Here is a 24,641-nt window from a genome sequence, read left to right as displayed (position 1 = left end):
AAATCAATAGCAGGGGGGTAGGGAGAAGGCAGTGGATCTGTGTAACGTGCCTCACCCCCTTCTCCACATGAATAAGTACATAGAGGCCAGGTCACCAGGTCCTCATTATACTGTGACTGGAGCCCAGGTCAGCCTGGCACAGGCTGAGCCCTTTGGATGAATCCATGATACTCAGGAGTCTCTGGGTTAAGGATGTGTCTGTTGACATGCTGTTCCCAGACCCTGCTTAGGTTGATCCTCCCTCCCTCCCTCCCTCCCTCCCTCCCTCCCTCCCTCCCTTCCTGTTGGGGTCTGACCATAGGGCGTCACACAGATAGGCAAATGCTCTGCCAAGCCTCTTAGCATCCTGGAGACTCCCCAGTCTTTCTAGTCTCCATCATCAGTTCTACCCGCTGGCCACTGGGGTTTCCTGGAGCAACTGAAGCCCCAGCAAGCACAGTATGGCAAGGTTTCTTCCTGGGAGCCAAGAGCCTGGGTTTGAGGCTCAGCTCTGCTGCTTTCTGGCTGTGGGACTGGGCCTCAGTTTCCACAAAATAAAACAGTTCGAGAGGATTCAGCACCCAGTCACACAAAGCCATCATTAGGCCAAGGAGATGCCATGCCACGGTGGGAGCAATATGTACCCAGCTCAGGGCTGAGCACAGACAGCTGTTTTCCACCATGCTATTTACTCCCTGTCTGCAAACGAGGAAACTGGCTCAGAGAAAGACAGTGATTTTCCCAGGGTCACACAGTTTGGAAGTAAAAATCTGCATGTTTAGGCCAAAGAAGAGCCATTTATATATATCTGTGGGTATACCATAAGACAACAGGCTATTGGCATATGAGGTGGAGAAGCCCAGATAGTGGAGCTCGGGCAGGGACCAGGGCTCACACTAAATCTCTGATTTTACTCTCTCAGGAGAAGCATTCAGAAGCTTCTAGAATCTGCACCGTGTTCCTGGACTGGAATAAGAACCCCAAGGCATAGTGAGGGTGCAGACCCATTTACAAATTCCATGCAGGGTTTTAACAGAGCCCATTTGAGACCCACTAAACTAAAGGTCTCAGTAGCAGTGGGAGGTAGGATGACAGAGATGGTACAGACTTTCAGTCACATGTGACTGGTTGGAAGGAGCCAGTCAGGGGAGTCACCAAGATTCTCATTTCACAAGGGAAACTGAGTCTGCGGGGTGTGTCATGGCAGGTCCAATGTCACGTGGAGAGGTAGCAATCGCTGAGGCGGGTTGGAGCCGGTCTCACATGGAAGCGAGCCACAGGCAGGCTGCCTGGCTGCTGGCAGGCCCGATGTGTGAGTTTCTCAAATGGCTTTGACTTTTGAGTCCATTAGTGATTAATTCAGAGCTCCATTTCGAGCTGGCTGATCCATATTTGGAGGAGGAGGACATTCTGTGGCAGCCGAGATGCAGCCATGATTCATCTGTGGACAGCTGGTCCCTGCGGCCGTCTGGGAAAGCACAGAATCTGGGCAGGGCCCCGGCCAGCACTCTTGCCCAGCCTGGGAATGGAGGCACAAGGGCTCTCTCCTTGGGGGGGGGGCGGGTATAGTACAACTCAAATTATCCATTTTAGGGTTCAGTCATCATCTCTTGTGTCTTCCCAGTTGTACAACCTTGGGCACACTAGGTAAACTCGCCAAGCCTCAGTTTACCCATCCACAAAGTGGTTACTTACACAACAGGGACTATTGGGAAGATGCTAGGAGGAACATGTCTGACTGAGTATGCAGAGCACACTGTGTGGTCAGGCATGGTGAGAACTGCAGGTCTTCCCAGTCTCCCTTCTCTGGGCTTCTGGGCAAGAACTCTGGTGTCTGCAGCTCACACTTTAATGTCCACAGCCAGGTGACTTTGGGCAGGCCATCTACCTCCTTCATGTTTTTTCTCTTGTAAAGGAATGGCCCCTGCCTTGGTGGGTCCTTGTTACGAAATGGACAGAGAGTGGTCTAGCACTTTGTGGGCAGAGACAGGCAGATCTCTCTGAGTTCAAGGCAAACTTGGTCTACATTCTTTCATGATAACCAGGGCTACATAGTAAAACACTGAAAAAAAAAAGTAAGAGAGAGGGGGTGAGAGGGAGATGGAGAGGGAAAGAGAAAGGAAGAGGGAGAGACTGCAGCAATTCTAACAACGAGAATCACAAAATGCTCCTTTGCCCATGACTGCCTGCCCTTGTCCCTTTGAAGTCAGTAGAGATGGAGCCTCTAGTAGGAATGGCTTTTCTTTCTTTGATCTGAGGTGACCCTTCCCATCCCAACACTTTCTAGAATTCTCTCCTAACCTCCCCACACATCTGCTGTTTGTTTGGTTCCCTCTTAATACTAACACGGAACCTCCAGGGACAGTTCAGGGCCTCTTACTAGACTGACAGGGCCATGCTTGGCTCTCTCCATGCAGCTCCAAGCCCTGGTCCACCTCCCGTTCTCCGGGCCCTCCCAAGTCAGCACAGAGCGATTGGAAAGAGACCGCCTTCCATTGGACGGCCAGCAATGGAACCCGTGTCTATAGTTTCTGCTCACATGTTTGGTAGAGGAGGGAAAGGATTCATATGGGTTTGTCTGCCTCAGCATCCCAGGAGGACAAAGGCAGCATCCTCAGCTGCAGCCCTGGGAGGTGATGGAGGATGGACAGACACCTCAGAGGCTGTGGCTTCTAAACACCAACCATCCCTGCCCAGGCTGAGGTGCCCACGTGGGGGTTGGAGCTGCTGCTGCTGGCCTTCTGGAAGGACAAACTCAGCTAAGAGCTGTGCTGACATTGTGAGCACAGGGGAGACGAACCTTGACTGTTCTCTCGTGGCCTCTAAATTGTGCTGGGGCTTCTTTTGGGCTCAAGCCCATTTGGAAGGTTGGAAGCAAGCAAGCTGGCGGCAGGTGCTGAGTCCAGCCTCCCAGAGCGCACAGCTGGGACACTGTGGACAAACAGAACCTTAGCTTGTTTTTCCTCCACTTGTCCACGGCTGAGACACTCAGGATGCTTTCCTCATCAGTGAGCTGTGACAAGATGACTGTCTAAAATGGGAGCAGAAGATGGCCCTGCATTCTCTGTCATTGGGCACTTGGCATGGGTTCCTCCTCCACCCCGGACTCTAGTCAGAGAACCACCCCTGAATTCTTCACTTAGTCACATGGCACTGAATCCCACTGACTAGAATTCATCTGAGTTTATCTGGTGGGCTGTCAGTGGAGGGACTGTGAGCTGTTCACTCCAGAATGTGAATTAAATTGCTTGCTCCCGGCACTCAGCTGAGATTAGATGCTAGAGAAAGGCAAAATAGAGAGGGAGTAGAGGAAAGGTGGATAATGTTGAAAACCCAAGGAGGATGATAAAAGAGGCTGGCGGGCAGGGAGATGACTTAGCAAGTAAGGTGTCTGCTACAAAGCCTGGAAGGCTGAGTTAGAAAACCGGGCACGCATGGTAGGAAGAATCAGCTCCTGAAAGTTGTCTTTGACATCCACGAGCACACAACGGCATGTCCTCGTGTTGGGGGCATGTGCTTATGCATGCGTGCTCACTCACGTTCACACATACACGCATGCGCACACACTAAATAGAAATGCAATGATAAGGAAGAGGCTGGAAAGAAGGCCTGAGTGAGTTGAGTGGGCTCCCTCCATTATCACCTAGCTTGAAGTAGCAGAAAGTACCATGTGCCTGATGCACAGGAGAACAAACCAGAGGAGACAGGGACTCTGGTCTATCCAGATATAAATATGAACATGCTTTTAAACATATTATAGTTACACCCTAGCATACACACAAGCATGCACATACACATTCATCTACACACTTCCTTTCACTTACACTGAGCTTGTACCACAAGAGAGGTAATGGTGGCATTTTATCCAAATGAAGCCAAGGCTCAAAAGCATTAACCAAGTTGCCCACGCTCACACAGCGTTGCCGGGTCTGCTGTCTGCCCTCACCTCCAGTCACTGGCCAGTAGTCCCAAGAGCCTGATGGTGGATAGAGCCTGCTGTCCAGGATAGTGTGAGAAGAACAGAAGCTACAGGGTCATCTCCTCTCGGCCTGGGGTAGAGTTCCTTCCTATTGTTTGGTCAATGATTATACAGCCATGCAACCCCGTGTCTGTCATTTGCAAAGTTCCCAGAACACATACAGATGGAAGAGGACAAGGTAAGGGCAAGAGGTAGACCGCTCAGGGCTTTAGTCTGCAGGGACCATTTGCTGCCAGCTGTCTGGCTTGGCTGTCAGGTTTACCAGCTGTCAGGATATGAATTTGGAACCTGGCTCCTGTGTTCACCGAGTGACCTCTTTTCTCCATGCTGAGGATGGAAATATCTAGATGTCCAACCTAGATGTCTCCATCTGTACCAGAGGGGCTGGAAGGAGCCATGACAGAGTTCCTAACAGCCCTAAAATTCCAGAATGAACCCTGTGGAGTGTGGTCCATGTGACGCAACATAATATAGTCACTCACTTTCCCCCACAGCAGTTTTAGAACCCCACATTGACCATTTGAGGATAGAGGGGTGTTTCCCGCTCAGTCTATCCTTAGTGGGTTCTCTTAATGAGACATCCCCACACTCATGATCGTGGGGCTCCATGGCCCCTTTCATTCCCATGTGACCGCCATGCCTCTCTTCCTCTTTCTTAGCATCCACGACACCTTCCTGAAGCTCTGCCCCTCGGGCAAGCACTATAAGGAGGCCACACTGACCATGGACCAGGTCAGCTCCCTTCCTGCTCTGAGGGTGAGTCTGGAATGGGGAGAGGGTGAGGTTGTAATAGTGGTAGAGTGAAGTGGGCCTTCCATGTTGAGGGTTAAAGAATATCAGCTGATGCCCTCAGTCTCAGGGGTTCATTCATCAGGGCATGGACTTCACTACCTCTTACTCATGTCTATCTGGTGCTATCAGACCTGGGCAGACAGGTATACTGACCACTGCCCTCTCTCAGGTGAGGACAACCCAGCCAGGGATATGAGAGTCACCCCAGCTGGAATCTCTCACTGGCCCTGTTAATGGGCCTCCTGCTCCCATGCCTGCCAGGAACTTCTGAGCCTTATCTCATGATTCAACCTTTGGGCTTCACCATACTCCACTTCTCACTGATCCCAGAGACCCTTGCACCATCTCATCCCTTCTGCTGCTCTTTGTACCCCAACTGGGGTGAGTAGAAATATGTGGATACCCACACAGGGCCACAGGGGCCATCCTTCAGGCCATCTGCCCAGCCTTCAACCCACCCTGTATTTTACTTACACCACTTCAGGAGACTAGGGTTCTTATGGAGGGTCTGGGAGTTTTCATGGATTCTTCTAGGAGAAGTGAAGTGTGGATCCTGAAGACTGTCCCCTAGCCTGCCTTTGTGCATTCCTGTGTGTCTGCGATCCCAGGTGTTTAAAAGGAAGAAAAGCACCCTGATTTCAGCTCTTCTAGTAATTCCTCATCCATCCATCCATCCATCCATCCATCCATCCATCCATCCATCCATCCATCCATCCATCCCCCTTTCCATCCATCCATCTGTCTATCTGTTCATCTGTCCACCCATCCTTCCATCAATGCTGTCCACCTCCCCAAGCCAGGGGCTTCCTCAGACATACCCAACCTACAGCCTGATGGGTCATGAGTGGCCATCAATAGCTTTGAATGAAATTCCTCACAAAACCCTAAGGGCTCACAAAAACCTTTTCCTGAACCAGTATGAATTTTCCTTTTTGTTTTAATTTTGAGTTTAATATTTTGGGATCTGTGTGGCTCGTGAGAATAAGGTTTGTAGATGACATCGTCTGCACACACTTGCTGTGGCTGAATCCTACACTCTATGTTCCCAGAACAGACAGACAGGTGTGTGCATGTACATATACACACTCTGCTCTTGTGGTAAGACCTCAGTTTCTTCCTATGTAAAATGTGGGGCACAGTGGGGTAACTTGGAGGCTCCCATCTCCCAGCAGCCTGCACCATTCAGCGCGGTCCCATGCCTCTCTGATGCCACTATCTTAGTTAGGAAAAGACCCTGATCTCCCCCAGGGCAGCCTGGCCAGGCCCAGGGGCACACAAGAAAAGGACTCTCCCATACTCAGAGGTTTTAATTAAAACATGTCCATGGTTTGTGAGAGGCAGTGTTGGGCAGACAATCACAACCCTCAGACTTCCTTATTCGGACCTCTGTAGAAGAGTGATCTGGATTGTCATTATTCAGTGAGGGCACACCTTCCCTTCTGTCTGGGACAGGACAGGCTCTAAGGGTCAGGCTGCCTCAGAGATGAGGCCCAGGGACTGGGAGGAAGAACTGGCCACTGAGTGAAGGTTTTTTTTTTTTTTTTTTTTAAATCATTCAGCCAGTGCTACATGGTCTCCACTAAGTAGCATTCCAGGCCCTCAGGTGTAGAGCAAGGTGGGAAACCAACATGAAAGGATTGAAATACAAGAATGGAGAAGGTCAAAGAGTGAGAAAGTGTGGGCAGATGTGGAGCTGTCCAAGGACTGTGTACATTTTCAACAATACAAGAAGATATTTTCTACACAAGGAGTGAGCTCCCCGCTACCCAAAAGGACCAAGCAGGGCATGCCAGGAGGCCCTTGGCAGGCATATTCTGGCATATACTTGGTACCAAAGGGAGACTGGACTACATAATCCCTCGGATCCGTAGTTCTGGCTCTGGGGTGGGTCTTGTTCTCTTTGGGATCACATGCCACAGTGTGTCCCAGACTCTCTACTCCAAAGCTGAAGTTTATTTTGAGCAGAGACTACAGATACGGACCTTCAATTTTTCCAAGTAAGGACATTTTAAAAATTATGTCTCCCATAATCACCATCAATTCACTGTTAAAATTGTAAATTTTAGCCAGGCCTGATAATGCATGCTGTAATCTCATCACTTGGAAGCTGGAAGCTGGAAGCAGGGGAATGGTGGGGGGTTCAAGGCCAGGCTGGACTACATGAAAGCCTATCTCAAAACAACCAAAAATAAATTAATTAAACACACACACATTCACATACACACACACAGAGACACACACATTCACATACACAGAGTGAGAGACATACAGACACGCACACACATACAGATGACACACACTCATACACACCTTTAGTCTTTATCTCTCGTTATTATCAGTTGTCATCAGCCATGTTGCTGGCCTCAGGCCGGACCTAAGGCTACACTTGTGTCCTTTCCAGCCTCTGCCCAATCTGGGACAAGCAGAACCTTGCAGCCCAGGAATGGGAGCCTTGTGATTCACTGCCCAGACCTTTTCTGAGACAGGCTTGGAGAAGGGGGCCTCAGGGAACTTTAGGGACAGGTATGGCTTAGTTAGGGCACTTGGATAATCTCTGAATAATGAAGTTTGGTTTTCTTACTTTGTGTTTCGTCATGAAAAAAAAAAAAAAAAAAAAAAAGCAGGCCTGTGCTTTGGAGAGCAAGGCATGAGAAGGTTCCGGGTGGCAGAAATAACCGGAAAAGTCTGTGGACAAAGGCGCCTACGGGTTGGGACACTGTGCCCCTTTTCCATGTGGGGTTGGTGCTCTGTTTGTCTGCTGTATTTGATGTCTTTAAAAGTCAATTAGCTCAGTGTTTCTCTTCCTGTAAATAACCATCTCGCTTTCTGTAAACACTGTGAGTGTGCCACGGAGTGACTCGGGTTTCTGGTTTCCTGGCCCCATGTCTCTGTGTCACCTGGGATGAGGCTGGCAACGCCTGAGAGAAAATAGAGTGGTCTCAAGGAAAAGGGTGGGGCAAAGGCCTGCCCCCTAGCCAGCCTGTCTCCAGCCTCTCTCTGCCCATTCCCACCCCCAACTACAAGGTGACCTTTAGATTGTTCTGCTGGAACCTCAGCCCTAGACTTCCTCTTAGAGGGGTTTAGCCCCCATGACATCCCTCTCTGCCCCACCCACCCACCCCTGCCTCTTAACTTCCCAGTGTAGTGATGGAATAATTTTAAGTAAAGGAAAATCTGGTGTTAGATAGTCAGGTTTTGGCTATTTTTAATAAAGATGCTTACAGCAGGCGACTTTACTGAGAAATGAACTTGATTTAGTTCAATTGATTTAGTTCAATCTTGGAAGCTGTAGGCTGCAATGAGGGGCTTCCCCCATGGCTGTGCACATCACAGCAGGGTCACGAGAATAACTCTCTTTCCCTCTCCTTTTTTAAAGCCACTAGAATTCACTCACAAGAGCCCCACTCGAGTGAGTTTATCTGACCCAGCCACTTCCCAAAAGCCTCACTTCTGTGCACTGCAGTAAAATGGAGTTTCTACCCATTAACATAAAGCTTTGGGGGATTAGACTCCTTCAGTGAGCAGAGATGGGGGACCATTGTATCCAGACCATTAGCAAGAGTTTCTGCAGGATGGTTGTATGCCCCGTTCCAAGCTGAGCTGTGAAGTCAGATGTGCAGAGTTTTCCTCTCTGCACTTTCCTTGTTACTGTTTTTCTGGATATAATAATTGTTTTTGTTTAGTTTTCTTTGTACATATCATTAACTCACCACCGGGGCTCCACCAGTTGTCTAAATCTCTGAGAGTGTTCAGAAGGGTGGGTTTTCTGCACGTTTCATTTTCCTAGGCAGTTTTTCTTGGCCCTTATGATTGCTGTAGTCGGGACAGGGTTGCACATTGAACCCAGAATGTGCGAGCATCTCAGGTAACATCACCTCGTGGTCCTTTCAGAGTCTTCCCGCATCTCACTGGAGTTGTGTGCTTCTCCCTTGGCTCCCCTGGCCTTGGTGGGACACATCCTTTAGTGGCTTGCTGATAAGGAATCCTGGGAGGTAAGTGTTTGGACCCCTCATACGTCTGAAATCATCCTCCTTTTCCCTTCACACTCGACTGAGCATTTCGATGAAATTGGATTATAGATTGGAAACCGTTTATCTTCAGGATTTGAAAAGTATTACTTGACTGCATTTTTAGCTTTTACTGTTGTTAATGAGAAATCCAAAGCCTTTCTGTTTCCTCATTGTGGTGTGTTCATCCTTTTGCTGTTATTTCTTCATTAATGTTCACTTTCTTCCCGAAAACGTTGTCTCTCTCATTCATTGGCATCCTGGTGTTGGGGTTACAGGCACACACAGCCATGCCTGGCTTTTTAACACAGGAGCTGGGGGTTCAATTTCAGGCAGACATGCTTGCAGTACAAAAGACCCTTACCCACTAAACCATCTCTGAGCCCTCACCTGGTTTGTCTTTCATTGATCTGGGAGTTACCCATAGGTATGGGCTAGCTGTCCAGCAAGCTCCAGGGATCTGCCTGTCTCCATCTCCCCAGAGCTGGGATTACAAAGCACATGCCACCATGTCTGGCTTCTGAGACTCAAACTCAATCGCTCACGCTTGCTCTGCAGACACTTGCCGGCTCAGCCAGCTCTCCAGCCCTCATCTCTTCTTTCTAGGCTTCTTCGACTTCTATCTTTCTACTACAATGAGCTTTTCAGTCTTCCTCTTAAGCATCTGACTTCCAGGAGCGCACCTGTGTTCTCCACCTCTCTCGTAGTCACAGCCTCCTGCTTCTCGCGCATGCACATCTTCTCTGATCTTCCTTTGAAGAACTTTGCTGCCGAGAGTCCTTGCCTTTCATGCCAAAGGCCTTCCTTGGATATCTGGTAATTATTTGCTCATAATGAAGAGTGTGAAAGGTTGCCAAAAATACTGTTTCAAAGCTTGAGCCCGTGGGTGGTGTCTGTCTACTGGAGTGCCAATGGAGAGTGAGCTGAGGGGGTACTTTTTTTTTTTTTTTGAGGATTCCCTAGAAGCACTGGAGTGTTCTGTGAGCCAGCATCCCAGAGCCAAGTTGAGAAACAGACTGCATGGGTCTGAGTTTAACATTCACTTATTTGTTCAGTTCTCAGTCTTTAGTGGTGTCTGGTGTCCCCCAGAAAGGTGCTAATTGCCTCTCACAAGAGAAAAGCTTCCCTATCTTTGGTAAGACTGGAGACAAGGCAGTCCCTCAGCATTCAGTGTAAAGGCTCCCGAATTCTAAACACTCTGAAACCCTTGCCAGCAGCCCTCCATGTAAGCTGCCCCTATTCTCAGCACTAAGAGAGTGTGCAGACCCAGAGCCCATAGAGAGCCGGCCATTGTCACCGTTCCGATTGTGGGCTCAGTCCTGATTTCTGACTCTCTAGCATTCACTCACAATCCATCCATCCTCTTCCCTGCAGGTGTGCCTGTTGACTGCTGTTCCCTGCTGGTGTTCTGGGTTTACTTGTATCTCCAAGAGATCCTTTTATTTCCACTGCAGTGAGCGCCAGAGGGTGTGAGGCTAGGTGCAAGTGTTCATTGCTCCTGGGTAAAACAAAATATCACAAACACCAACCCTACTGTCACCCCGGCATCTCCCACACATGGCAGCTGTCTCGCCGACTTCTGTCTCCTCCTCTTGACTCTGCACCTGCCGAATGCCCCACTTCGGTGTCCTTAGAGTCCCCTGCCCGTATGGTTCTTATTCCCACACTCACACCAGATACCCTGCAGGCTACTGGGACCCTCCTTTATGCTCAGGCGGGTGCTGCCCAAGGCCCCTACAGAATGTTGCTGTCCTGTCCTCTGCTTTTCACTGTCAGAGAGGGGGAACCATGGATGAGAGACTAGTGTGTGTGTGTGTGTGTGTGTGTGTGTGTGTGTGTGTGTGTGTGTAATGCCCGGTACAGAGGAGTACACATATAGTCCTTTCACCTCCTACAAGCCGGTTATTACCACCAGTGGCTGACTGTGCACTGTGGGCAACCTCCAGCTTTACAGAGCCTCTCGTTGGGGAGCTCCGAGCAGAGAATGGGGTCATAAACCACCCCATCTTTGCAGAGCTCAGATTCTAGATCTTAGTGCCCAACTGGTGCCCCAGTAGTCTTATAACTGCTCTTGTGGGTGTGGCTCATCCTAGACAGCTCTAGACAGACACAACTTAGACAGACATTCTCCAAAGGTGTTCTTTCTCACTCCTTGGGAGGCCAAGGGAAAGGTTTTCTGGGGGCTGGGCGTGTCTCAGGGCAACATACCCTGCCCATCAGGCCAGGGAAGCTTCTTAATATGTCCTAGGTCTAGGCTGGGGCATTGACTGGATACCCAGGGAACCTGCACATAGACTTTTCTAGTGCACCCTGCCCGGCTGGATGTCTACCCCAAGATAGGCTAGGATCCTCAGCCTAGGGGAAAGTCTGCAAGTGGAAGCCTCATTCAGTCCTGCTGAGTCCCGAACCAGAAGGGGCCTGTGGGTCCGTGGTTTCCTTTTCCATGGGAGATGGCACAGGTATGAATGATTTCATCAGTCCTCTGGGGAAACTTGGGTGGGAGGGAGACTGTGCCTGGACGCCGAGGGTCTCCCTGACCATTTAGCAATCGATGTGCTCACAACTATCTCACGGCTGCCACTGCGCTTGCACAGATGAAGAAGCCGAGGTTGGCAGATAAGAGGGGACACACAGGATGGCAGCCCCCATCTCCCTTCCCAAGTTGAAGCTATAGCTACTCTCTCTCTTCAGAACTCCTCCACACCCTGAGGGAACACATTATTAGGGGGTCCCTAGATGAAGAGCTGACAGAACGTCCTATCACCCAAGACAACCTCTCAAGTGCCACTGAGTGAACTCAGCAGCAGCAGGAGGGGACAGCTGGGCCCGGGATTAATCCTCAGTCTGTATTTAGGCCACTGTCCTGAGCCCCCGTCATCCTCAGCTATTTTTCCTGGCATGCTATAAAAAAAAAAAAACAGCAAAGGATTTTCTGGGTGCAACAATCCCAGCACTTAGCCACCTAGGCCTGCCCGCTGCCCTGGCTTGGGTTGTTTCACAGTCTGCCTTGTTTGAATCTCACTCTGTGAAAGACTTGGGTGCCTCCTTCTCCTATAGACAAGGAAACTGAGTAGTCAGGTAGTCGGATGCCATCCAGCCCCCTCCCCTCACTTGCTTTCCTTTGTCTCCTACAGAAGATGGCATCAAAGTGAGTGTGTACACATGTGCGTTGAGAGCAGAAAGCATGGGAAAGCTATTGGCCTGGGCAATAGCTGACACACTCTGTAGGATGCAGTCTAGTGCAGAAGGTCACACTCGTGTGACTCTGTGTTGGTGGGGCTGCTATGTAGATCTCTGTATGATGGCTGGGCTCCTCCTGCCCTTAGCACCTTGTTTCTCTGGCTCCTAGGGCAGGTCTGGGAATTGTCTGATTTTCAAGTCCCCAGACTGGGCTCCACCCCTAGTACCCAGACTCCTGAGTGGGACAAATGTTCCACTGAGAAAGACAGAGAGAACAAAGAGCCCTCTGGGCTCCCAGGCTCCCCCTGAAGCCCCACTCCAGGGGCCTGGGGTCACTTGGGGTTTTTCACACATCCAAAACAAGCAGCTGGATTTATCTCAGAGATAAATAAATACTAGGGGTCGACCAGAGACCCATTGCCTCTCCAGATGGAACCCGCAAGCTCAGTTCTCTGCTCCCTCAAGGGCTGCAAGGCACTGGGCCACTAGGCAGAGCTCAGGCCTGCTGGCTGCTCTAGCCCAGCCCCCAACAGTCGACCTGAGCTGTGCCCAACAGGGCTAGCACACCCACCACCCCATTTCTACAAGGTAACTTCGAGATGGAAGTGGTACCCTCCTTTGCAGCTGGGAAGATCAAAGGGTTTGAGCAGCTCATCAGTGGGAAGGAAGACTGGAGTCAGCAGTCCCAGCCATCCAAGTCTTGCTCCCCAAGGCCCCGCCCCGGCCCCAGTGGGAGGGTCCCGGCTCCCTGATGTCGGAGCTAGGAGGGCAATTTGGCAGCTGGCTCACTCCCTGCATTTTCAAGCATCATTAGATCTTTTTTCTGACAACTTCATCAGTTAGCAGGGCTTGGAATTGGCAAAAATCCTTATTTAGACATTCAGCCAAAGAATTAAGGGGTTTGTTTCGGAAAAAGCTCAGTACTGTGGGAGGCCGTCTCTGTTCTGGGCTGAGCAGCCGCAGAGGGATGGGGTCTGACGCCCCGGCTTGGCCTTGACACAGGCTCTCTGCAGTTTTGGGTATTTCACTGGTTCCCAGGCCTCAGTTTCTTCATCTTTTAAGTGGATTCACTTTCACCGGATAGCCAGAAAAACTTGGGAAGGGTGAAAGAAAGGGCCGGGTTCTAGTGTCAGCCTTTCTCAGCTGGGTTTCCTCCGCTGGAGATAGGAGATACCAAGGGACACTGTTCCCTCCCTTCCTGGAGAGAGTTTGGTGTCCTATAGCCAGCGAGTGGCCCCAAGAAGAGGGTAATGGATAGAAGCTCCCACAACCCATCTGATGCAATTGCGCAGTCTGTCTTTCCCCCCTCCTGGGGCTGGGCTGGAGAGGTAAATGCCTCAACTGCACAGAGCTGGGCCTTTTCTGGTCTCCTCGAATGTTACATTTTATTCTAGCGTCACTCCACCCCGGGGAATAATTCTCTGCTTCTGTCTCCAGAGAGGGGTAAATTGGTGTTTGGAGTCACTAAGGGACCTGCCCACAGTTACCCAGCTAGAATCCAGCAAAGACCAGAATTCAAATCAGAGTGTGTGGTCAGGGTCTAACCATCCTTGCCTTTTCCCAATTAGCAAGCACTTCCTGAAGGTTTTTCCCAGCCATGCCCTTAACTGATTCCATCATGATTCATGATTGCTCCGTTTCCAAGGGCAGAACAGATTCTCTATGCTGTGAGGCCCTACGAGGCAATTGGTGTTATGGGGGAAAATGGCTTCTGGACAAAGCACTGGAAGCCATGTATCTTCTCTGTAGGTTCATGGAAGGACCCTGTGACATTGCATATACCACTGTGTTTGCTGACCCTCCCCTCCCCACCCCGTGAGAGGTTTTTGAGTTAGGTTGGCATAAGCACTACTAGAAAGGCTGGAGGAATGGGAGGCTTCTCGGAGGAAGGGTTGTCCCAGGTATCTAAGGTGGCAGGGGCATCCTGTGACCAGGCTAAGACAAGTATAGTTCTTGTGTGTGTGTGTGTGTGTTGCCTGTGTGTATATGTGTACTGCCTATGTGTGTATGTATGTATGTGTGTATGTATATGTGTATGTATGCGTATGTATATGTGTGTATGTGTATGTATGTGTGTATGTATATGTGTATATGTGTATGTATGTGTATATGTATATGTGTGTTGCCTGTGTGTATATGTATATTGCCTCTGTGTGTGTGTGTATGTATGTATGTATGTATATATGTATGTATGTGTGTGTGTATATGTATGTATGTGTGTGTATCAGTGTATGTGTGTGTTCTGTCTATGCAAAGTCTCCTTCCTGTGTGAAGATGACATACAGTTGAAACTCTCTTTACTGTAAGACTTGGGCCCACTGTAAGTCTTCCCAGAAGTACTGAGGGAAAAAGCAGCTAAGGGCCTAAGGAGGGAACCTCTGGGCCTGGAGACTTGCTTGTCCAGCACTCCAGGCCTTATCCTGCCCTCAGAGTACAAGACAAATAAGCCCCCTTCAGCTTTTCAAGAGTGCTGGTCCCCAGGGCCTTCTCAAACCGATGGCTGGAGGCTATTCCCCTCATGTCTTTACTGATAACTTCATTTGTACCCCCAGAGACCTCAGACTGGTTTAAAAATAGAAAAAATAAACAACTTTGTTCCTCATGCAGCCCCCTTTCCCCTCAGGCTTCCTAACGAGCTGCTGGCTGGGCCTGCCAGGGCCCTGTTCCCAGGGTTTTTGACCCTCTGCCTGTTGCCACCTCCATGGGGACTAGACGCCCTGCAGCACTGAAGGGCTTCCCGGGGGCCTGAGTGTGATGTGAGAGGGAGGGACCATACCACCTGCCTTGTGCTATTATTGATCACATGTCCCTACACAGAGGGAGGGATGGGCTCAGCTATGAAGGGACCTTCTGGGGGTTTCTCCCATTTTTGGCTCTGACCTCAGCCTCTTTCAGAAGGCCCATAGCCCTCTGTTAAATACTGGCACTGCCTGAGATTTGCCAAGAACTCAGGCTTGCCATTTTGTATTCTGACCCTTTAACTGGCAGCCTGTGTCACACCTCAGTTTGCTCTGTCTGAAAACCAGATCAAATGGTAACATCTCATCCCACCTCAGAGGGATTCATCCTGACTGGATGAGAGGTGTTCCAGGAAAGGGAACGGGATTTGGGGGTCAGTGGTTTTAGAGGAATAGCCGGAGAGGGAAGGCATGACCACAGCGTAGGGGGCCATTTCCCATTTTACACAAAATTACTGGAGAGAAGTAGGTGTCCCCAAAAAGTCACAAGGAAGGACTCAAAATTACAGTATTCTGCCAGAAGACAGGCTTGGGCCCATAACCATATGATTTGCCTGATGTCCTGCAGGGAGCAGGCTCCAGGCTCCAGGCTCCAGGCGCCAGGGGCCAGGGGCCAGGGACCAGGAGGGCAGGTGCCTTACAGCTGGCCTGGCAGTTGGAGCTGAGACGTGGGGCAAAGGTGATCTCAGATAGTCCTGCACTCTGAGCCCAGCTAGGTTCTGGGAGAGAGGGCAGCCTTTTCCTTACTCTGCCTGAGAGCAAGTGCCTGAGGTAGGTGGTAGCTCATCTATGCTGATCAGAGGATGAATAGAGTACCTGTGACTGTGATACAGCTCCTCGGGTGGCAGAGAACTTTCCCATCAGACATGTCCACCTTCTCTCTGGAGGTGGCTAAAGGGTTCTACTTCACACTGTCCCCAACTGCTGTCCACAGAGCCTTTGTCCTGCCCCATAACTCCCATGAACCGATGCCCACAGGGGCAGCCAGAGAAACCGCTGGCAATCAGCTGTGGGGGCGTGGACTGGCTTCCTCTCTAGAAAGCAGAGCTCTGCCCCACAAACTGCCCTGGCCTCTTCTTTCCCAGGCAAACGGGACAGGAAGAACCGCCCAGGCTCAGGCCAGCAGATGATATGGTCCATACTTCTTTCTTGAGTTGCCTTGTCTTTGCAAAGGGCCCTGAGTACCAGGAGCCATGGGAAAATGAAGAGAGACTGTGTCTTCCTGGGGGGGCATTGTGAGGAGTAGATTAGCAAAGGCCCAGGAAAGGTCCCCGGAGCACTGTGGAAAACCACACCAGAACTGCTAACTGGTCCAAATGCCCTGAGATACAAATGACAGAAGTGGGTCATGTTTCAATGACCTTCCCTTGTCACCAAACTCTTCTCAGCAGGACTCCAGTTCTGGCTGCCACACTTACAATGCTACCAGAAATTTCAGGGTCCAAAGCTTCAAGCCTAGCAGTTCTAACAAGCCAGGCTTGCCTGCCCTGCCTCAATATTCCAATGAAAGACACAAATAATAGTGAAAATCAGGGAGAGGAGACTTGTTCAATGCAGCCACATTAGGAATCAGAACAAGCAAGCTCTTAAGACTCAAGCTTAAACAGAGCAAGAAGCAGGCTGGTCAAAACATGGGGCTGACCATGCTTGCTTCAGCTCCTTTTCTTCTGCAAGACGGTTGGATAAGTTGTCAAAACTGTCAAATCTCCATCTAAAAGATAAGCTACCCTCTGTCTGGCACCAGGCCTTAGACCCCAACCCCTACCCCAGCATGAGGCCTGTCTTACTTAGGGTTTTACTGCTGTGAACAGACACCATGACCAAAGCAACTCTTATAAGGACAACATTTAATCAGGGCTGGTTTACAGGTTCACACCCATAGTGACATACCTACTCCAACAGGACCATACCTTCTATAGTGCCACTCCCATCTAATAGGGCCGAGCATATACAAACCATCAGAAGGCCTTTGGGAGAAATTCTAATTTATTAGATTCTATTCTTTTGATGGCATGATAGCCAAAGGGAGGAAGCCAAGTATCTCTTCAAAGTACCTTTGTTCCTGCCAGGACAGTTACAACAGAGGGGCCACCAGCATCTTCCTGGGTCTGGAGGTCAGCCCTGCCTGAGCAGGGCCTTTGCTTATGAACAAACAAAACCATATAGAACCACTGGGGAGGAAGTGGGCTTGCTTACCCAGCCCTCATCCTTCTCAGCGCACTTGTTGTTTTCTGGTTTGCTTTTTATTTATTGTTAAGAGTGTCTGTAAAACAGTTTTTTAAAAAGCCATTCGTTGGCATCCATTGCTACAACCTAACATCTCCATTTTTAAACATTCTCTCTTGTTGTCTTTGCCCTGGCCTAGCTTAATTTCACAACATGGTAGATGTACCTAGACACAATTTTATTTTGCGTTTTTTTCCTCCCCATTAGGCATAAATGCTTTTTTCATGTTGCTGAATAGCTGACGTGATTGTGGTCTGATGGCTGCATAATTGCATTGGGTTCTAATTGACCAGACAAGCCCTTTCTCCATGGCCGAGCAGTAGCACTCTTTCCAGGGGTTAGTTATTTCTCTGCTACTATAAATAACATCACAGTAAACATCCTTATGTGTTATTTTCTTCATTTTGGGGGGCATTATTTTCTGAGTCTAGACATCCAGTTTCTCCTTGGAGGCAGTGAATAGCCAGGGCAGTCCACTCCAGAGATTAGAACAAAGTAGCCATTAAAATGAAAATTGCATCGGCTGTGTAGCATCATGGGAAAACATTTGTGCCTTGCAGGGAGTAGCACGAGATGAAAAACTGGGGTGTTTAAATAGTCTCAAATCAAATCAACGTGAAAAGATAGAACTCTATAGCATGCTGCTAGAGACTTGTCCTTCAAGTGGCTATCACTGCAAAAGGTCACTCTGCACGTGGGCTGTCGATCCCTAGCTCTGTATTTGCAGTCTCTGACCCATTTTCTCCATGCTTTCGTGAGGACACAGTGAACAAGAACATCCTCAGGTGTGCTGTGCTAACAGGACCCCAGCACTGGGCTGGAATCCACAACTTTAACACGTTTACAGTGTAACCTACATCCCCCACCTAAGCCTGCTATGCCACTGTCTAGCTAGTCCTGATCTAGAGGAAAAGATTCAGGAACCGTATGTTTGTATGTGACAGATTAGCTCAACTGCCCACTGTACCCAATGCTGGCACCCACTGGACACTTGCCACTTCTTCCCTGGTCCTCCATGAGATGGTGCCAGGACTTGTTTTGAGGCTCAGCTTGACACCTCCACGCACCTTCCAGAACATGCTGGGAAAGATGGGTCAGAGATTTTCATGTTCAAGACAATTGCTCATAGCTACTGCCGGGGTTGTGGTAAAGCAATGGTGGGATCTCTGAGTCGGGCAGGGCCTAGCATGTAAACCTTTAAAAAGGTACACCTTCTTTTCCTTGTTTTTCTTGGGCCAACAGGAGAATGGAGATGGCAAAGTACCCAGAGGTCTGAGCCAACAGCAGGTGTCAATTAACACCTGGATAGAGATGCCTCGTGGCTGCCTGGGCCCTTAGTGTGCAGACTGTTTTCTGTTAACTCAACACAGGCTGGAATTATCTGAGAAGGGGGACTCTCACGTGAGAAAAATGTCCTTGAAAGCTTGGCCTGTACTCAGGCCTACGAAACATTTTATTAATTAGCGATTGATTTGGCAGGACCACCCCCTGGGCAGGTGGCCCTGGAGTGTATAAAGAAGCAAACGGAGCAAGCCATGGGGAGCAAGCCAGTAAGCAGCGCCCCTCCATGACCTCTGCATCAGCTCCTGCCCCTGGGTTTCTGACTTCCCTGAAAGACTGGTGCTGTATAATGAAAATAAACCCTCCCTACCACCAAGTTGCTTTTGGTCGTGGCATTTAATTGCAGCAATAGAAAACTAAAGACACCAATGATCAAGACCAGCTTGGTGGGAGTAGGATAGTGACCCCAGGATAAGGATAAAAAAGGATAAAAAGTTGGGGCTTCAGATGTTGTACTGAAAAGTCCTTTCTTAGATTCATACCTCATGGTGTTTAGAGAGCCATAGAACATGAGGCAAAGTGGAGAGAGAGCTGGTGTGGCAGCAAACACCTATGATCGCAGCACTTGGGAAGTGCAGGCAAGGTCATAAGACTCTCAAGAACATCTGAGGCTCAAGACCTGCAAGGATTCGTGAGACTCTGTCTCCAAAACACACACACACACACACACACACACACACACACACAGACACAATCAAAAGTGAAATCAAACGCAAATAAATACAGGCATCTGGAAGGGCTATTTTCCATTGAGGACTAGGGAACAATCTGAATTTTACTTTTTTTTTTTAATTTGAGTTTTATTTTGGGGCAAGGCTCACTCTGCAGGCCAGGCTAACCTCCAACTTATGAAAGTTCTCCTGCATCCATCTTCCCGGGGTGGAGGTTATCGGCACGGGCCACCTTGGCTAGCACACTTCCATTTTTCTTTGTTGACTTACAGAGAGGGCAGAATAGATATTGTGATACAGACACCGACATCTTACAGAGTTGGCGGTGACATGGCTCCCAAGATGCCCTGGGTCAGGTGACTTCAGTGAGCTGCAAAGCAGCGCTGCCCGCATCTGGATGCTCTGAGAGGTACCTAGACTAGCTCTGCTACTGACAGCAGACCAACAATTCCCCGGGCAGCAAAAGGCCTGTTCTGGAAACTTCCCAAGGGTCCTCCATCCAGGCTGGCCTCAGGCAGCTGGCTTCCTCCTAGTATTTAGACTCCTGCTTGTGAACTGCAGGTGCAGAGTGCACCGTAAATGACTTTTATATTGGCTACCCTGGGCTTTGTTTGTATTTTCTCCAGAAACTCTTAGAAACTGTCATTAAGCTCTCAGCCTGTGCCCTAGGAACTGTCCTCATTCAACTCACCATGCAACAGCAACAGTGCTAACACAGAGACGCCATCTCTGCACCCAGAGTCGCAACCTGCTCTGGACAGGACCAGCAGAGACATGGAGTTTGTGGCTGTGAACCACTCTCCTCACTTTGTGGAGTACATGGCCTGGCTTCCTCCTCGCCTTTCCTGTGTCTCTCTGGGGAGGGGGCATAAGGACCAGGGGCTCTTGCCTCTCCTGTTCTTTCTGCATCCACTTTACATTAATCCAAACAAACACTTGTCCTCTTAGCAGAGATTCACAAACATTGCCTTGGCTAGCCCTGTAGTAACCACTAACCCAGAAAGCCGGGGAGCGGTCGGGTGGCTCCAGAGCAGGCTTGCATCCATTCGACCCTCCCTTCCTCTCTCTGTCTTTTCCATCTGGCCTCCCTGCTCTGCCTCACACCCTCCTCTTAAGCAGTAGCTGCTGTTCCCAGGCAGGCCCTCCGAGCAGAAGGCTGTCTCACCCGCAGAGCCCACCCTCCTAGGACCAGCAGCTTCACAATGTGGGTGGTAATTGTGTCCCCATGAGACGAAATGGCAAAGATACAGCATTGAACTGCATAGCCTTTCCCACAAGCCCAGCACTTTACTGGGGGCTCCAGGCAGAAGAGTCTTCATCAGAAATGCATTTATTTACTGAATGTGGCAAACATTGCAAAGAAAGGAGGAGGGATGGCAGCTGGAGGGTCTGTTTGCAGGAGAGACAGTCTGTCGGAGGTGTAAGGAGCCATGGGGAGCAGGATACCTGTGTGATTAAACACAGTGCCTTTGTAAGGCCCAACAGTAGCCGCATAGAAGGGGGAAAAGGAAGTTTGGTGGTGGGCTGAAGCTGAGTTTTCAGATGGGTGTCTGTCCTGTGCAGGGTGACTTTCCCATGCCTGTAGCTCTGTACGTCCTTGCTGGATGAAAGGTCCTGGTAGGGACAGGAACCACCAGTGGAGACAGCCCAAGGACATCCTAACTCTTGCCTGCTGTTTCTTGGTGTTTTGACGGTCACCGAGGACTTCTGTATTGTCTGACCATTGGCCACACAGAGACTCAGAAGGACCACTGTACTTAAGGAACTGGGATTCCTGTTAAAGCTCCCCTTAGGCCCGCAACAAGTGCGTACCTCCACTGCAACTGCTGAGTGAAACAGTGCACAGGCAGGTTTGAAACCAGGAGCTGCATCCTGGCATCCTGGCGTGGGAAACAGGCTTGGTGGGAGCGTAAAACCGCACACTTCTCTACTGTGGCAGGTCGAACATGATACTGATGGCAGGCTGGCCAAGTGGGCTGGGCTGATAACACTATAGAACGTTTATCAGTGGCCTGTGTACCAGATAACACATATGGTCTCATTCAAACAGCATAAAAACCTATGAACAAAGTTCTTAGTCTGCCCCTTTTATAGATGGGGAAATGGAGAGGCCCTGTGGTCTACCCAAAGTCACAGAGCTTGTTTTTGCTGTTTTCATTATACTGAGTCTTAAATATTATTTAATACGTCCAGAACCTCTTCTTGGTTCACTGTGTCCCAAGCCTTCCACAGCATAAGGCCCAAGTCCTGGATGGCCTCGGAAGAATCAGGCCCCTTTAGCTCTTCCTTAGGAAAGGTCTAGGGCAGGAAGATCTTCTGGAAGGTTCCTCAGGGAAGCATTAGATAGCTATGGGCCTGGAATCTAGGCAGAGACTGGTCTGCTGGAGCTGAGCCAGGTGCAGGCCTTGTGAACCCACAGTTGTTTAATAATATTTAATGTTTTTACTGCCTAGCTTGCCTATTTGTTCCATCAGTGATCTGCCTCCAGCTGCCGGCAGGACACATCCCCAGCTTGTCCCTGCCAGCCCATCTGTCACCAGAAGACAGCCTCCATAGGACCTTTAAGAAGGGCGAACTTTTGAGGCAGAGATTAGTGGGGTAACCCCCCTCCCCCCAGGGCCTGGCCACAGAAGAAGAGTGTCCACCTGCCTAAGCTTCAACCTAGGAGTTCTCGCCCCAACCCTCCTCTGTCCCTCGTTCCCACCCCTCCATCCCTCTTCACCCTCATGTTTCAGCTCCCATCCCCTGAAATGGGCATGCAGGGTCACGCAGAACAGTCAGGGCCTCCGAGGGCCTTCAGGGTCCCAGGTCAGCCCTGTTACTGTTCTCTTCTCTCTAGCTCTGCTTGTCCTGTGGAAAGCAGGGAACTGGGAGAAGCCTGAAGCAAGAGAGAGCCCTAGGCCTCACTCTGTGGTCTCTTCTCTTCTCCACAGTGTCTCCAGAGATCTGCCTCCATCTCTTCATCCCTCCACTGGCCTCAGTCCTTCCCTGATCTGCTTCTTCCTGGTCCTCCCTTCCAGGCTGTTTGTCTGTCCTCCCTCTCAGCACATACTCTACTGTCCTGGCTCGAGCCATCATGCTTTGCTGTGTGCTGCAGTCCTGGCTCGTCGGCCATTGCCCTGTACAGTTTCAATTACCCACAGCCAACTGTGGCCTACCAAGGGTAATGTTTCTGTGGTCTGCAAAGAAACAGCTCCTTTTATTTATTTATTTTTTAAATTTTATGTCTGTGTGTCTGTCTGTGTCCATGAGTACAATTATCCTCAGAGGCCGAAGGTGTTGGATCCCCCATGTCAGTAGAGTTACGGGCACTTGCGAGTGCTGGGAACCAAACTCAGATCCTCTGCAAGAGCAGCACATGCTCTCAATCCTTGAGCCATCTCCCCAGGCAGCAGAAATCAATGGTTCTTACGTTTCGAAGAGTATGCGTTTCCGAGTACCCTGATGGAATCTTGCTTTCCAGCTGGAGACACAACCCTTGCCTACATCCAGAGAATCCACACTGTGTGCTCCCCTCCTACTGAACACCCAGGAGTTACCTCGGTTGTCTGAGCAACTTCGAGGTATCACGGAGCTTGTGCAAGGCTTCAGGTCTATCTTAACTTTCCACTTCCCCTGAGGATAAAGGGGGCTGCGGTGTCTGGTTTAGACTTTTCTCTCACGTTTTGCATTTCTGGAGAGACATCTCTAAGTGCAGGGGGCCTCATGGAAAAGGCAGATATAGCTTCCCTGTCGTGGTGGGACACCCCCCCTCCCCCCAGGATCTAGTTCGGGGACTCACACACACACTTGCTACAAGGACTTGAGTTCAGATTATGAGCTTTGCAACTTTATATCCACAGATAAAGCGGTATTTTCACCAGTACTGACCTGTCTTCTGAACCCCTGACAGCTGGCATTCTCAGCATGGGATTCTGAGTAATGCCCTGGGACCCTCATGTCCTGTGTTTAGGAACATGATTTTTGAGAAATCTTTTTGGATTTACTTAAATATCCAAAGGTCTTAAAAAGTCTGTACAAAAACCGCCCGCAAGGTTCTTTAAGGCTACGGCAGACAGTCAGGGGCCAGTTCTCCCTGTGAGCCCTGCTTTCTTTACCATCACACAGAGTGCTAATGTCTGCCTTGCCACTGTCTGCATACAGCAGGCGCTCATTTGTGTTGGGTTTGGGAAACTGACCCTGTGGTTCTGACCTAACACTGCCACCTTCTGGTGAAACTGCTCTGGTGCCAAAGGGCTGTTCCGGGTTCAGATGAGGAAGCAGGGTTTCCTGCTGGGCACACAGGAGAGGAACCTCACACAGAAGGGTCTACCCAGCTCTTCTGCTTTCAAGGAGCACAGAGCTCCATTGACCTGTGGCCCCCGTGCCACTGCTCCTGCCACCAAGCTCTTCCGTTCCTCTGGGGCAGCTACTTCCCAGGGAGCAGACAGCTCAGAAGTTGTGTGGGAGGGTTCCAGCATTCGCTGGCCTGTAGACACCCCTCCCCCCATAGCTCGCCCTCCTCAACAGGTGAAGGATCTTGTAAAGACTTATTTTTAGTTATCCTTTTCCTTTTTCCTATACATAACTTCCACATAAGCACCGTTTTCACTGAAAAGCCCACAACTTTTGATATGCCTTTATTTTCACTTAGCTCAAAATATGTTCTCATTTGCTGTGGGTTTTTGAGTTGTTTTCTCCATTGTTGATTTCTAATTAGTTAGTAATGATAAAATAACATAGTTTGTATGATTTAAGCCCTCTTAAATTCAGTGACTTGCTTTTTAACTCAAAATCTGGTCTATTTTGCTCAATGTTCCAAATATACTTGAAAAAAAAAATGTTTATTTGCTGTGATAGGTAAACCTTTCTAGAAAATACTGATTACATCCTGTTGGTTGATAGTCTTACAGTCCTTATGACTTTGGGGACAGTTTACCTGTTCTACTACTGGCAGAGAAATGTTGACATTTCCACCTGGAATCGTGGATTGTCTCTTCAAAAGACTCTTCTGTCCTCTCATTTCTGGTCTCTTCACTCCTTTGTGTAGATCCGCGTTTCTTTCCGGTATTTTCCTTGTGCTTATTCTGGGTTACTTCCTGGGATGCTTTTTCCAGCTCCAGTCGGCTGCTATAAAGTTCTCTCAGCTTTGTTTGTTGGGGGGGGAAACAACTCTCGTGCCTGGAGGACATCTTTGCTAGGTATAGAATATAGCAGGATGAGAACTTTATTTCGTCCTCTAGAAAATTAAACAATGGTTTTCTTGTCATCTGATCTGCTTACACAGGAAATCTGGTGTCATTTTATTTTTGTTCCTGTTTAGGTCCTCCTTTTATCTCTGGAAAAAAGTTGGGGCTTTTGTTGTTGTTTTGTTTTTATTTTATTTTGTTTTGATATGTGTGATTACAGTTTACAAATCATTTCTTTTCTAATGCTTGTTTGCTTTGAGACAGGGACTCACTTTGTTGCCAGGCTGGTGTGAAACTCCTGAGCTCAGGCAATCAATCTCCTGCTTTATTCTTCCGAGTAGATGGATTTATAGTGTGTACCTCTGAGCCCAGCTTCCTCTACCTTCTAAAACATAGGTAGTGTGGCTACAGATGTTATTTTACTGTCAGTGCCTGCCCTGTCATTTGAGTCACTGTGGACCCTGTTTCTGTTACATTATTTTTCTGCTAGTGTGACTCCCATCCAATGGCATTTTTTTACATGGCTTTTTTTTTTTTTTTTTTTTTTTTTTTTTTTTTTT

The 24,641-nt window shown here is 49.3% G+C and overlaps 1 protein-coding gene across 1 annotated transcript in view; it reads left to right on the top strand.

Moving 5' to 3' along the window:
- Cib4 (calcium and integrin binding family member 4) overlaps window positions 1-24,641 on the top strand; it is a 61,570-nt gene that overhangs the window by 5,742 nt on the left and 31,187 nt on the right. The window contains exon 3 of the mRNA XM_021163698.1: window positions 4,618-4,714. Within this exon, the coding sequence (XP_021019357.1) occupies window positions 4,618-4,714 (97 nt within the window). The remainder of the gene's footprint in view (window positions 1-4,617; window positions 4,715-24,641) is intronic.

Source organism: Mus caroli, chromosome 5 (assembly GCF_900094665.2).
Source record: "Mus caroli chromosome 5, CAROLI_EIJ_v1.1, whole genome shotgun sequence".
Taxonomy (NCBI): domain Eukaryota; kingdom Metazoa; phylum Chordata; class Mammalia; order Rodentia; family Muridae; genus Mus; species Mus caroli.
This window is presented reverse-complemented; position numbering and strand designations above follow the sequence as displayed.